The sequence below is a fragment of the Culex quinquefasciatus genome, chromosome 2, assembly GCF_015732765.1.
Source record: "Culex quinquefasciatus strain JHB chromosome 2, VPISU_Cqui_1.0_pri_paternal, whole genome shotgun sequence".
NCBI lineage: Eukaryota > Metazoa > Arthropoda > Insecta > Diptera > Culicidae > Culex > Culex quinquefasciatus.
In genome coordinates, this window is record NC_051862.1 from 198,747,614 (window position 1) to 198,762,393 (window position 14,780).

At 35.6% G+C, this 14,780-nt stretch overlaps 1 protein-coding gene across 6 annotated transcripts in view; it reads left to right on the forward strand.

Annotated features, from left to right (window-relative positions):
* Nucleotides 1–14,780, forward strand: part of LOC6050782 (disintegrin and metalloproteinase domain-containing protein 10) — a 199,274-nt gene that overhangs the window by 17,201 nt on the left and 167,293 nt on the right. For 3 of the 6 annotated variants that reach the window (XM_038251319.1, XM_038251324.1, XM_038251323.1), the window contains exon 2: nucleotides 2,279–3,226. In XM_038251319.1, the coding sequence (XP_038107247.1) occupies nucleotides 3,166–3,226 (61 nt within the window). In that variant the 5' untranslated portion in view covers nucleotides 2,279–3,165. Of the gene's footprint in view, nucleotides 1–1,826; nucleotides 2,087–2,278; nucleotides 3,227–14,780 lie in introns of those variants that run through there. The other 3 variants (XM_038251322.1, XM_038251320.1, XM_038251321.1) reach the window with 3 other exon arrangements.

The following is a 14,780-nucleotide window of genomic DNA, read 5'->3' on the forward strand; positions in this document are numbered from 1 at the left end:
ACACTAGTTCAGTTGTTTTGCAATCATTAGTTTTCAAAAAATCTTAGATCTGACAAAAACAAAAATTGTATCGAAAAAAAAGATTTTGCATCGAAAATTTTCAAAAAATCGTAAGATTTTTTAATAAACCCAAACATGCTAAAAATGATTTTAAATGCAGGAGAATTTTAATTTGATTTCAGCTGGTTGCACTTAAATTTTCATTAAAATTTTGAAGTTTATTGTAAAAATATTTTTTTGCCCCCTGATTTTTCGGGCCAATTTTGAAGGAAGGGGGGGGGGGGGGGTGACAAAAACTTTTCAAAATATTTGTACCAGCCTTATGTACAATGCACATTTGTGATGAAACATGTAAACAGTTCAAAGTTTGACAGAAACCTAGTACTACGTTTTTTTCAGAAACTCATGCCGAACATTTTGCTATAAAAAGCTCATGAAAAGATGATTTCTATAAAAAGTTATGTAACAAATACTATTACAAAAATCAAAAAAGGTGCAAAAAAAGTTTGTACACCTTTCGAAAAATTAACATAAATAATGTTATTTGTTGACAAATCATCATAAATCCAGTCTCCCAACTCCAAATAGGCATCCTTGACTGATTAAAAAAATAATTTGGATTGAATATAAAGTTTACTAACTACTTAGTATGAAAGTTTGTATAACTCTGGAAATTCTATATAAAACTTATCTAAACTTAATTTTGCAAACTTTTAATTTAACTGAATGTCAACGTATTATCATAGAATGGCTAAATAAACATTTTGGAGTTGGTATAACACCGGTTTGGGGGTCTTTGTATCGCTAGAATAGATTTTTGGTTGGAATTTCGTACCAACCCGGAATTACGTCGTCGGAAAATCCGCCGGCATCCGAATCGGTCCACAATTCACAAGTCAACTTATGTGGCATCGGAAAGGGTTTAAAATTTACGATCTTTTGATACCCATACATCTAGGTTTTCTATAAAACTCACGTTTTATGCTACAAAAATGTAGCAAAATGTTTGGCATGAGTTTTTGAATACAACGTAGTACTAGGTTTGAATTTATTGAATTTTTTTTTACAGAAAAAAACATTTTTGAATTCTTTTTTTTTTGCATTGTTTGTTTCAAGGGTCGTCCAGTTAATACTGTTTTACATTCTTTTGTTCTCGAGCAAGAGTGAATTTGAGCATAATAGTGAAACTGAAAGAATCAGAATGTGTGAGAGTTGCTCTCCTGCTTACTGTCTTGCCTGGAAATTAATTTAACTTGTACTCCCCACCACAATATTGCTGTCGATTGATTCTGAATTTTGGATGTTTTGTCAAAGGTTAAATTGTTTTTTTTTGCTATTTAAATTGTGATTAACTGAAAATAATTTACAGTTATTTTTTGCGAACTTGTCATGTTTTTAGATCACATGTTATTCCAGAATCAAGTGGCCACCATTGAAACCTCTCTCCGTGAGTCCTTGGATCCCACGCACATCTACATCACTCCAACACTCTCACCCACAGCATCCCGCTCCTTCCTTCTCCCACCCACCCTGGAAACTCCGCTCCTCCCCCTCTCACTATCCTTCCTTCAACCCGACAAAAACGAAAAACATATGACCAGCAGACCAACACGGCCGCCATGTGAAAGCATGCCAAGAGGAGTGTGGTGATTACCCTCCGCTCGCGCTGTTGTTGTTCAACAACTCAACTCTCAACATGAATGTTGCCGTTGGTGTTGGTTGGTATTGGTGCAAGGATCCTTCCATCGAAATCTGCACGCTGGAATGCTGCTTCTGCGCAGTACCGGCGAGCAGGGGTTGTGTGAGATATCGTCGCTGATTTCGTCCTGCCTGACAAAACCAACCAGTCTACCAGCATCGCGATAACAAAGGAAAACCTCCGTGGAAGTTTGGAAATTTTGTTGACGAAGCTCGGTGCGCTGCGAAGCAGCAGCAACCAGTCGAACTCCGCTGAAGTGGTTCAAGTTTGAGTGATGGATTTAGAGTAGTTTGAAGGAAGTTGTGAGGACGTTAAGTGGGAGATTGTTTGAACCGCGGATCGACCTGTTTTGGGGTTCCAAGTTCAAGGGGATGAAAAAGTCAGCTGGTGAGCGAAAAGTTGGTGATTTTCGCGAAGCGATAGTGCCTCCATGACCTGCGGGTCACGTGACGTGTTGTTCTGAATCGCGCCAGCGATGAAGTCCTGAACAACTTTAAACTCAAAAGTCTAGTGCGTAGATTCCGTCAGGATGCAAATAATAACTTTTTTTTCTTCTTTCTCATTTTCATCTCGTTTCAGGTTCCAGTGTGGAAGCGCATGAAATGTTGCCCCCCAGTTAGCTGTGTGTGAGTTCCGAGTCTAGAATCAGTGTGTAGTGAGTGTGCTGCCCACCAATACCACCGTGTACGACCGACCTACCCACCAAGAAGAGTGCAAAAAAGGATGCTGTGTAGCGGTGACGACGGAGGCGGGAGGTCTTTGTTCCCAAGTCGTGTCCGGTTGGTCCTAGTCGTCGCGCGTGGGTGTCCGCCCGGTTCGCTATGAAGAGTTGTTGTTGGTGGTGAGCGCACCTTGGCAGAGTGTCGTGTCCACGTGGCCGCGGGCCGCGGCGTGAAGTGCGTTCCCTCGATCCGATCGAACGAAGAAGAAGAAATTGTGAGGCGATTGATCCGATTGGCCGCGATTGAACGATTAGGTTTCTAATTGAGGTTTTCTTACAAGCTTTTTCATTTAGCCGGTACAACACATCTTCCAGTGCTTCGGGGGGTCTTGTTGAAGCCGTGTTCAAGTGATGTTCAAATTGGCCAAGTGATAGTGTAGTGCTTTCGATTGAATACGCTCGAGCATTTCCGCAACTACGCGCCCGCTACAACGAGAGAGTAAAGTCCGTGAAGTGAAATTTGTGCAAGCATTGTCAGAGCAACCAACGAGCAAGTCGATGGGGTGTCCAGCGCGTTAGAGTCGAGGGGAGGTCACAATGACAACGTTCACGACGACCTGTTCACGAGTTAGAAGTGCTAGCTCGTCGCGGCCCCTCATCGGTGCGGCAGAATAGAATTTCCAGCAGCGCGACGACGAATTGGAGTGAATTTCGTGCCGCTGGTGAAGACGGTCAAAGTGAGGAAGTGTGGAAGCAGTGGCAACAGCAACAACAGCACGGCGCGGCAACATTCTGGTGGTGAAAAATGTTTCTAAAATGTGGATTAATCGTCGTTTTCACTCTTCTCGTCATCGACATCGAAAGTGGTGAGTACACGCTATTTGGGGTAGTGGGGTTGGAAGGGGATAGAACTTTCCAAAAGGGAGAGAGAGTAGGTAGTGTTTGGAGGAAGTCGAGTGGTGTGGTTAAAATGGAAAGTGGTGCGATTTCGATAAAATCGTCGAATGTTATCGCGCTAGCACGCTGGCTGGCTGGTTGTGTTCTGGATGTGCATGATGTCATGCATTGCGCGGCGTGATTGGGTCATTGATGGGGGGTTTTAGATTTTTATGGAAATTGATTGTCGATTGGTGCCAGTAGAACAATATTCAGGTCGCTTGGTATTTTAAAAATCTTATGAAGAAAGAGAAAATCATATTTTATTTGGCCTGATAAAAACATGGTTTTAGCTATTTTAAAATAGCTAGGCAGAAAGTTTCTCTTTCACAACTCGTCATTTTTAAAGTTGATAACAGTTAACAGTAGTGGATTCCACAGATAAATGTAGATGTGCATAGTTCCTCAAGAGGATTTCATAGCAAGCTTACCCGAATTTACAATTTTATTTATTGGCAGGATATTCAGTAAAATTCAGTTCTGTCAATTGCAACGTGTTCAGGGAGCCCAAATCTATTATACCTTGACGATACTGAAACGTTTACTGATATCAAATAAAAAAAAAATGTCGACTTGTGGAATAGATCCAATGATTACCGAAATATCGTCATTCGAAAAATGTGGTGTAGTTTATTGAAACATAGAAAAAAAATGGATTTCCACATTAATTTGCTACACACTTAGATTTTTTTTACCGAACACCGAATCGATAAACCATTAATCAAAATGAACAAAATTTTACCGGACATCGGTAGTGAGATAAATCACAATAAACTTTGTTACAAAATTTCGGTAAAATTTTACCAAATTCGGTAATTTTCAGTTAACCGAACTGTCCGACAGTTGAAAAATCGGTAAAATTGATCGAATCCGGTAAAAAAAATCAAATTGTGTACTGCCCAAATTTTTTTTTGTTTTTTTTTTTATTTTACCCTTTTCTAATATGGTGCAATTTGTTTCCACGAAAAATTGTATTTTTATTTTATCGTGGTTTATTTTCAATATTTGATTTTTGTTGTTTTATATGAAACATTCGTGAAACTTTCAGATCTCTTCGAAAACAATATTTTCAAAACGTTCAAATCAAGACTAACATTTCAAAAGAGAGTAATATTGAAAGTGGGCAAACATGTGCACTAGTTCAAAAAAAATGGAAAACTGCGACTATTTTCAAAAAAGTTACCTAAAAAATTGCTATAACTTAAAAACGGCGCACTTTATGAATATTTTACTTAAGAACTTTTTGATTGAAAATTTGATTTTACATCGAAAAATGAAGTTGAAAAATTTTTGCGACCAATATTTGGATTTTTTGAAAAAAATCAGTATTGATTAATAAATTCATAACTCGGTCAAAGATTTTTTGCACAACCTGGAAATTTCTGAAAAGTTGGCTTTTTATGTCCCCTAAAACATATCAAAAAATAAAAATAATTAAAAATAGTGTTTTTTTGCAAATCAAGTTTTAGTGACAACAAGTTAAATTAATAATCACCATTTTTTACCGTGTATAATTTTTTTTCAGTGTAGTCCTTATCCATACCTACAACTTTGCCCAAGAAACCAAATCGATCAAAAAATTTCTTCAAAAGATATAGATTTTTATATTTTCATATATCATTTTTGTATGGACAACTGTCAAATTTGTATGGAAATTAAAAAAAAATTGGCAAATTTTTCGACGTTTTTAAATTTTTTGATTTTTTTTTATTTTTTCTCATACAAAATCATGTTTTATATGAATCGACACAAAACCTTAGACTCGCGACTTCGCATCCCTGAAATTTTACTTGATTGAGGATGACGTCAAAGGAATAATGTAGGAAATTTTCCTTTATAAACTATAGTTAGCTATAGCTAATTTAGAAAAATCGTCCACGTGGTTTGTGGATGGTTCCTATCTCCTAAACCAGATTTTGCAACATAGCGCATTATAGCTCAGAAGATTTCTATTTTAAGTCTCCTAAAACAAATGAAAAAAAATCAAAAATTAAAAAAATGGGAATTTAACTTCTTGTAATAAAAAAATAAATAAAAAATCAGATTTTTTCCGTGTTCTTATTTTTCCGAAAAATCTTAATCATAACTTACAACAGCTAATCGATCAGAAAACCCTTCTCGAGATACAGAATTTCCTACATTTTCATAGTAATTTTGACCAGTCCCCAAAATTGTATTGACAAACTAATGATGCCAAATAACCTCTTGTCAAATAGGGAATGCATGGAAAAATTTTCATCCAAACCAAAAAATACAAAGTAAAGTCGAATTGCGAAATCGTAGAGAACCACTCACATTACAAAGTTCTTTCATTCAAATCATTGCAACAAATAAATACGTTGAAAATAACAAATAATAGGTCACTTTGCATTAGACTGGTACACATTTTATTTATAGTTTTTGTCAGACGGCTCCGGTCGAGATCAAAAACAATTATGTAGAATAAAATAAAAAACTAAATTTAATATGTCAAGCCTAATTTGCCATTTTTCAAACAAAGAGTAACACAAAATACTAAATACATTGTAACAGTTATGCCAATGCAAAAAAAAAAAAAAACAAAATATCAATAAATTCTTGAAAATATCGATTTTTCTAAAGTGTTGCGTACATTTTTGTATCCTCATTAGTTTACAACCGATTGTACAAGATTTTTTTTTCGATTTTTTAGAAATAATATTTTACTCAATTTTCTAATCTTATAAGATTAGATTAGATAATATTTTACTTAATTTTCGATGTAATTTTACCTAATTTTAAACGGAAAACTTGTATTTTCACAATGTTTTCTTCCATATTTCTAGACGTATTATTAGGAACCGTGATATTTTTTTGTATTAACCCTCTAACGCCCAGAGCTGTTTGCCAATCGTAAAAATAGTAAATGGCTAAATTTTGGTACAATAATGCAGGAAATACTTTACTTTGACCCACAAACATCGAAGTGGTGCACCAGAGCACCATCAGGAAGATGAGCAACTTTTTTTGAAACCACAAAATCTCGTTTTCTTCAAATCTATTGGTTCATTTGTTTGAAAACGCTTCGAAATGTGTTAAAAACTACTTATTCTTTGCTGTAAGAATATATTTCTGAAGTATTAACTACAAATTCTTAAATCTCTGCATTTTCCGGTTTCTTTGATTGGCTCATTCAAAACCCACAAACAACCATTTTCATAAAAAATGAGGAAAATAATAAAACTATCGGTCTAATAACAATGTTTTGTCTTGTTTATGAATAGTCAAAACGTTTATAAACTTTTGTTTTGATAAAAATAAGCTTTTTCTGTAATTTAGAAAAAAGTTCTCCTGAATATTTAGTTGCTCATATGCCTAGGTGGTGCTCTGGTGCACCAAATGAAAAAGGTTGAAAAACACTTAAAACCGGTCCAAACTCACAATGTTATTCACAGAGTTTCTTGTCCAAGGTTCAAATGATAGCAAAACATTTTCTGTTTTTATAAATTTTTGTGTTTGGTAATTTTTACGGGCTTTCGAAAACAGGTCTTATTTATTTCCCTAAAATTGGCCCATTTTTGTTTACATTTCACACTGTAACTTTGCTTGTGCTTAACCAAATTTGATGAAATTTGGGGGGATGTTAGTATACATTCTACATGAACACCTGCAACTTAAAGCACCATGAAAAGTTGTGTCAGTTCTGAGATATTTGAGTTCAAAGTTTTGGTGCTCTGGAGTAACCATGGGCGGGAGAGGGTTAAAGGTGTTGAAAAAATAAACTGAAATTTTCGCAACTTGCTTATCACGAAACACCTGAATTTTTGCAAATCCTGCAGAAATCTAACGGTTTCAACAATAATCACTGAAATCGCAAAATAATTACGCGGATGGCCTCTGCTGATTTTGCGTCGGATAATTTTTCCGTGTAATAAACGATAATGTTTGGTTGATGTCCTTGATATTTGAAAAAGGCTCATTAGGAAAAACATTATATGCCTTATTATTGCTAGACAATCGCAAAACAACACTAACAACTAGAGTCACGGACCAGTCCCAATTCTTGCTTCACTGACCGTAACTAAACATCGCTAGAACTCCATGTCTACAACGATGATATAATTACGCCTCGCGACCATCACCTACATCCGACCAGGTCGCACACTGTGTGTTCCGGCAATAAACCGCTCAAAATCCAATTTTCCGCGTATGATTGCCCAACTGCCCCCCCTTCACGAGTTGTTGCGTATCAGCCATAAATCTCACTAATGATCGTGATTTTCGCGGCGATGTGACCCTCAGCCCGCGATTTGTTCCGCATTTGCGAGGGGCCTCTTGAAATCATCCTTGGCAATGAATTCCGATCGGATTCGCTTTCGGTGATTTTTTAATTAAATTCGCGTGATTGTAATTTCGGGCCAAGTCACGGCTATCGGTTGCGAAACGCGAAACCATCAGCCGTGAATGAGTCACACCCCACAAGAGAGAGAGAGACTCTTGTCCTTGGCTTCTGTTGACGAGCGTAAATTTGTGCCGCTGAAGGAAAAAGTGCATTTTTCTCTCAATGGCTGCAGCAGCCGCGGTGGAGTCGTCGACAATGACGACGTCGGTCGTCACGCTAAAATGAAATTTTCATGATGTTTTCAAATTTGTTGATGTGCGAGATGCCTCAGCAGAAGGACTAGGGCAAGCAACAACAGACGCACAGTATACAAATCAAAATAATGTTTTAATTAAATATTGAACAAAATCTCAAACAGGTCAAATTTCTAAGAACAAGTTCATCCACAGACAATTAACTAAATTTAAATGTTTTTAACAGTGCAACTAAGCGCAGACAAAGCAGCAGCATCTCGTGATGGTGCATATTTTGTGTGGATCCAGGCGAAGGCATTAGACGTCGTCGTCGTCGCTGAAGTCGGTTGTTGATTCTAAGAAGACGACTTGCACGGTATAGAATTTACCAGCCGCTCGAAGAAGTTGCCATGACCTGATGTTGTGCTAGTAGTTGTGGCAAGTGGAATAATGTGTGTGTGTGTTTTGGCGCGGTATAATACAATCTTTGCATATCGTTGCTGACTCATAATCTTCAGTGCCGGTTAAGAGTGATGGGCAGGGTGTCGAACTAGGGAACATGATCAAGTTTGAAAAATATCGGAGAATAAATAAAAAGTTCTTCTATTATTTGTGTAAGTGTTCTAAAATATCTTTTAGAAATTGAAAATTTTATACAAAATAAACAATATCTGGAGTATTTTTTAAAAAGGTCCAATAAACCAAATTTTCAGTTTTTGCATTTTGGGCGTTTTTTTATACCCCTGACTCATGGCGGTTTCAAAGACACCCAAAAAGCAAAAACTGGAAATTTGGTTTATTGGACCTTTTCAAAAAAAAAAAAAAAACTCCAGATATAATCTTATATAATATATGATGAAATATCGTTTCATTGAATTTTTTTTTCAAGGAAATTTTCTAACTGAAAAGTAAGGATTAGGTTCTTGATTTTTTTTTTAAGTTTTGATGAGGGATTAAATTTGAATTCGTATTTTTGTTCAGTGTAACGTAAATGCAGAATGAACTAAAGAACAATTTTAAATTTTTGTGACATTTAGACAATGAAAATATAAACATATTTTTTTATATTTTTGGATATTTCTTTTGTCTATTTTCATTCAATGGTGATGTTAGTGTTTGATATGTATTTTAACCCCGTTTGTTTCAAAAATTTCTTTCTTTTCAAAACGTATTTCTAAGAATGAATGTTTGTAGTGAAAATGGGATTCATTTTTTTCATTGTTGTCATTCAAAATCAAAATGAAAAATATCCGGCCAGTCGCAGCTTCGAAAGCTAGCTTTTTGAAAATTTAAAATTTGGATGAAACTTTGTCCGTCGATCCCTAGTGTCCAAATAAGCAATTTTTCATCATAGGTTTCTCCTTACAAGTCTCCAAACAAATTTAGGGGCCTTCCATACAAAAGTGCTTCTCGAGAAGCGATTTTTTCATCGATTTTTTGTCTTCGGCAAAGTTTTAGTTAACGATTAAGATTTTTGTAAAATAATTAGTGCACGGAAAACTTTTTTTATTTGCACTTTTGTCATAAAATGTCTATTTTGACATGTACAACCCAATTTGATTTTTCAATTTTTCATGTTTTTTAGTGGACCAAAAGTGCATTTTTTTGTGGTATAGTTAATGACGGACCGTTTAATTCTTTCCAAATTATACATTTTTGAAATGTTTCGAAAAAATCGTTTTTTTTTAAACAAAAAGCATTTTTAAAGGGTGGCCACTCTCCCGACTTGAGTCGGGAAAATTGGAAAAAAAGTCGGAAATTCGCCAAAATTCTCAAAAAATCGGGAATTTGTGATGTTTTGTCAAAAAGACGAGAATACCAAGCATGCTTGTTTGAAAATTATTTTCTAACTCTTAAAGAATTTTGCAATATTTTGTTGAATTTAAAAATTCGTCTTTAGCACATGACAGTAAATGTAAGGTTCATCCACTATTTCAGTCTATTTGACAATGAATAGGCTGTTTAAGAAATCAATAATCCCAATAAATAGTGGATGATTCTGATGGCATGCATTTCACAAAGATTTTCAAAATTTCCTTATGAATAAAATGATTTTTATTTATTTTTGACTATGTTTATCAAATAAAGTCATCTAACATCTAACTTTAAACAATAATCAAGCTAATGAAAGCTGAATATGAAAATAGAACATAATTTCAATGTGTGTGACCAGTGTATAGATATGTCAAATTGCTGAAATATTTGGAAAAATAAAATAAAACTTATTCAATATGTGTTTGGCAGTTTTTTTTGGGTAACATATTTTAAATGTTAAGCTGAATTCATTAAGTCATTTTAAATGTGTATGCCAAATCAATTCTTTTAAAAATATTGTGAGTTTGGGTAAATTACTATTGAAAAAGAAACAAAAAGAAATTCTTGTTCAAGTTCAAGTTCAACTATGTTTAAAGATTTTGTCTCTTAAAACACATCGTATGAAAATGAGTGGTCAAACATGTAATCTTATTAAACTGAAACTTAAATTGTAAAAAAAATCGCTAAATCAATATTGATTTAAAAAAATAAAAAAATCTGAATTTACAAAGAATATGAGAAGACTGATTGTTTATGTTTTCACTCTGAATCAAAATCATGATTTTTTGAAGTATTTTTAGAGAAAGTTAAGTTTCTTTTTTACTGTGATTGCTGATATTTAAATATATTTAGAAATTTGTTCAGTGGTTACTTTTTAACAAATCGTTTTTTGATCATTCTTCAGATCAGAAATACCTCTGGTTTGAGGTTCTGGAAAAGTCTAGAATTTTAAAATGGGATTTGAGTTGTCACCCTGATTTTTTTTTATATTAAACTGAATTCGGGCATCGTTTTTTATCATCGTTAGAGAAATAAAAATTAAAGCTTTTAAATCCATATAAATCCATTCTAATTTTTTTTTTTCAAGTTTTTTTTGCTCTATGTTTTTTGAAATAGACGATTCTAGGTATTGCTGTTTAATAAAAAATAATAGTTTATGTTAAGTTTCTTATTAGTTTTAATCTTCAAGCAGTGAACAAAATATTTATTTAAAAATATTGAGTTGTTTAGTAAGAATTGTTTCAAATCAAAACAACACGGAGAAAAAAGAGTTCCCAAAATCGTGAACACCCGTTCATGAAATTGGGAACATCGAACAAAGTGTTCAAATGCCATGGTACGATTTTCAAAAAACGTACCATGGAATTTGAACACTTTGTTCGTGGTTCCCAATTTCATGAACGGGTGTTCACGATTTTGGGAACTCTTTTTTCTCCGTGAAGTACGCAGAATATTTTGCTCTTATGAATGAATGAAGAATTAAAAAGTTTTTTTTGTTGCTGAAATAACAAAAAAAAAAAAAAACAGTGGATTTGGTTCATTTTTTTCTCACAAAGCAATTTAATGAACTGTTTTTTTTTTTTCTTAAAAGAATAGAAAAATTCACAGAAATATTATACAAACAAGATTTTTTATCGCAGGAACATGAAATTCTCGGAACATGATTGAGTTCAGATTTTTTCTCAAAAAGCTTTTTTCAGAAAAATAAAAAGAGATGCATGCTTTTTTATATTTCGTTCTTTTGTCTTTTTGACCTTATGTCTTTCGACCTTTTCGGCATTTGACCTTTTGGCGTTCGACCTTAAGTCTATTCTATTTTATGACTACACCCAAACGGCGGTCGCATGATTGTGATGCATGGCGGCATGAAAGTATATCAGAATCTGCATGAAAACTGTCCTCATGCATTTTTTGCGATATAGGGGTATGACATTTTTGCCCGTTACCGACAATTATCGACATTACCGACGGCTTTTTGGTTGTATTTCACAAAAAAAATCCTTAGAAGAACGAGGATTGAACCACCAACTTCTTGGTTATTGATCCGAAACGCTACCACCGCGCCATGGACGCTTGATGAAAAGAGATTGAAAGAGCACCAACATATGCTTCTCTTTGGAGTGTTGTTCGGGGACGGGCCAGCGTTATATGTGTTGGTGACAACTGCAGATCGCTGAAATGTTTACACGCGGGCAAAAATGATCTAGGGGCTTGCTGCAAAAATGTTATAAAATATGACATTTTCTGTAGCAAATCCACTGTTGCAGATTTTGAGATATATTTTTCCTTTGGGTGTATCGACTTTTTTTTACATAAAAAATGAATTGTTTTGAAAACTGGATATTTCCACTTATGTTTTCTATTGTTAACTGTTGAGATTATTACTATTTTCAAACATCTAAACCAAAGCTTTAGAATTGTGCTTTTTAAATCCTGTTTTTTTTTTAAATTTTTAAGTACTTTCTGACAACCTTTTAAGCAAGCATTTCATGAAGCAAACGTCATTCCCTCACAACCCGTGGTCGACACCCCCACTCTTGCAGCTCATGTTCATGTACTCGCGCCGATGAAGATGTTGGCCATATTTGCATTCCTCCCACTCTTCAACCCCTTGCATCAGTTGCAACTACTTCACGACGCAAGGAGAAAGAGAGCTCCGTTTAGCAACGCGACGACCATCGCAGAATATGCACACAGCCCCACATTGTACACAGCGCTGCATATCTGCGCTGAAGCTCGCGGCCACGGAAGGAATTCGCGGTTTCATGCGTTCTCCAAAATACCGTGACGCGCGATGCCTTATGCTGTACGTGAATGCATCGCGATGTATCGTGCGCGCGTTCGGTAGCACATTTCAGGCAAGTGATACTCCAATAGGGTGGAATCTAGTTATATGGAAAAATTTAAAATGACAAATATCCAATCAGCAACACATTTTTTGGGTCCTTTTTAGGGTTCCAAACAACCTCCCAAAATTTGGGAGCGATTGGTTAAGCCCACGATTGGTGCAAAGCGAATGAAATTTGTATGGAAATTACTATGGGGAAACTTGAATTTTCACATTTTTGAATTTACAAAAATCATGTTTTATTATTTTATGAAACTAACACCGTAGAAGTATAGCCCTGGATGTCCTGAACAACTCTCCCGAAGACAGTAATCATCAAATAATCAGTGAAACTCACATCTTCTGCCAACATTGCCGAAGGAACCATGAAATACAAAATAAATACGATTGTTCTTATATTTTGATAAGCCTTACGTAAAATCGATATGAAAATATGTTCAGTAGACATTATTTAGTGGGTCTCGTGGCGCAGGGGTAGCGGCTTCGGCTGCCGATCCCGATGATGCTATGAGACGCGGGTTCGATTCCCGCCTTATCCACTGAGCTTCTATCGGATGGTGAAGTAAAACGTCGGTCCCGGTTTCTCCTGTCTCGTCAGAGGCGCTGGAGCAGAAATCCCACGTTAGAGGAAGGCCATGCCCCGGGGGGCGTAGTGCCAATAGTTTCGTTTACATTATTTAGTTAAAATGCACCCCAATTCCTCAAATATATTATAGTTTACGAAAGTTTCCACTTGACTTGACAGTGTTGGCAAAAAGTATGATTTTTACCGAGCAGAGGCGACTCGTGCCCAAATGAAGTACCTGTTCAATGTTAAAAAATGTTTTTAAAGCTTTTTTCTTTCCAATGGCTTTTATTTTTACGCTTTATTATTTTTATACTATTATAATTTTCTGATTATGCAAATAATTAATTAAAATTATGATTTAGACTTTTTTTTATTTCGTTAAAATGTATTTTTAAGACTTAATCATTATCGTGGGGAATGTGGAAAAATAGAGTAATCGCTCTGCCATCCTTATCGAAATTCAAGGGAAGTTATTGAATATTATACTGAATATTAAAACTATTCATCAGGATGTTACAAAAAAATACCACATCCTTAACAAAAGAAAACTGTTTGTTGGACTTTTTTTGTCAAATGTTTAGAAAATTTAATTGAAGGGCTTTTGATGTTAAAAACATAACTATATTGACATGAATCCGAGATAATTAAAATATTTGTTTTTAGCATCAGTGAAAAAAAGTTTTCAGAACAAATTCATGCTACAATATATGGATAATAATATATTCAACTAGAGTGAACCGGGACTACAGTCTGAATAAAAACAGTCGCTTGTGGAGCATTTAATGGCATCAAATCTTAAACCGCTTTAAATAGAACCATCCGAAAAATAAAATAAGGATCATGGTTGAATCTACTGTCATAATTCTTCTCATGTGTCCCGATTCTGGAAAAAGCACAGTGCTTTTTTGCTTCAATTGTTTCAATTCAATCTATCAATCACACTATCTTAACTTAACATTACATCACATTCCAGTAGAGCAAGAATCCACTACACTGAAATAAAAAAAGTACCAAAGTAACCAAGAAGATCGAAGAGGTTCAACGCGCGCAGTTGAACATTCCAGTTTTGAAACAAGCCATCACCAGTCTGCGCAAAACAGCCTGATGCCCAAAAGTGCGCCAAATATAGAGCAATATCTGTGGTGCTCTCGCGCTCTCTCGTTTATCCATGCTCTCAACGTGCTGTCAAGGCGCTGGCTTGTTTACTTTTTGCATGCAGCTCTCTGGAGAGCTGAGCGAGCTAAGTCGGCTAGGGCCTGGGGGTGGCATTTCGCTCCCTCCCAAAAATGCTGTCAGTTCACGCTCTCAGATTGAACCTGATTTACCAACACATCGATACTGCCGCTGCGTATGAATAGGAAGCTCTTTACATGTGTTGATTTTTTTCTGTATGGAGATTTTTTCCCCGACGTTCAAAGGGTCGGTGTTGAACGCGACGAGCATTTGCGCGTGGCCCGCTAGGCTGGCTCGCTTTAGTATTGGTGGGTTGTAAAGAGAGGTAAAGAGTAAACGGTGGCGGGCCAGTCGAGATGGATCACAAACGGCCTTAGACTGACACCGCAAAGGAAAAAAAGGGTGGCGGGCCAAAGCTTTTTCGGTGCATGCAGCACTGCTGAACATAGGGCGTTGAATTTGTCAACGTATATTCAAACAAAAATTGTAATAAACAATTATTGTATGTTGCTGGTTTAAAAAGCACCGTGGTACTTAAATAACAAAA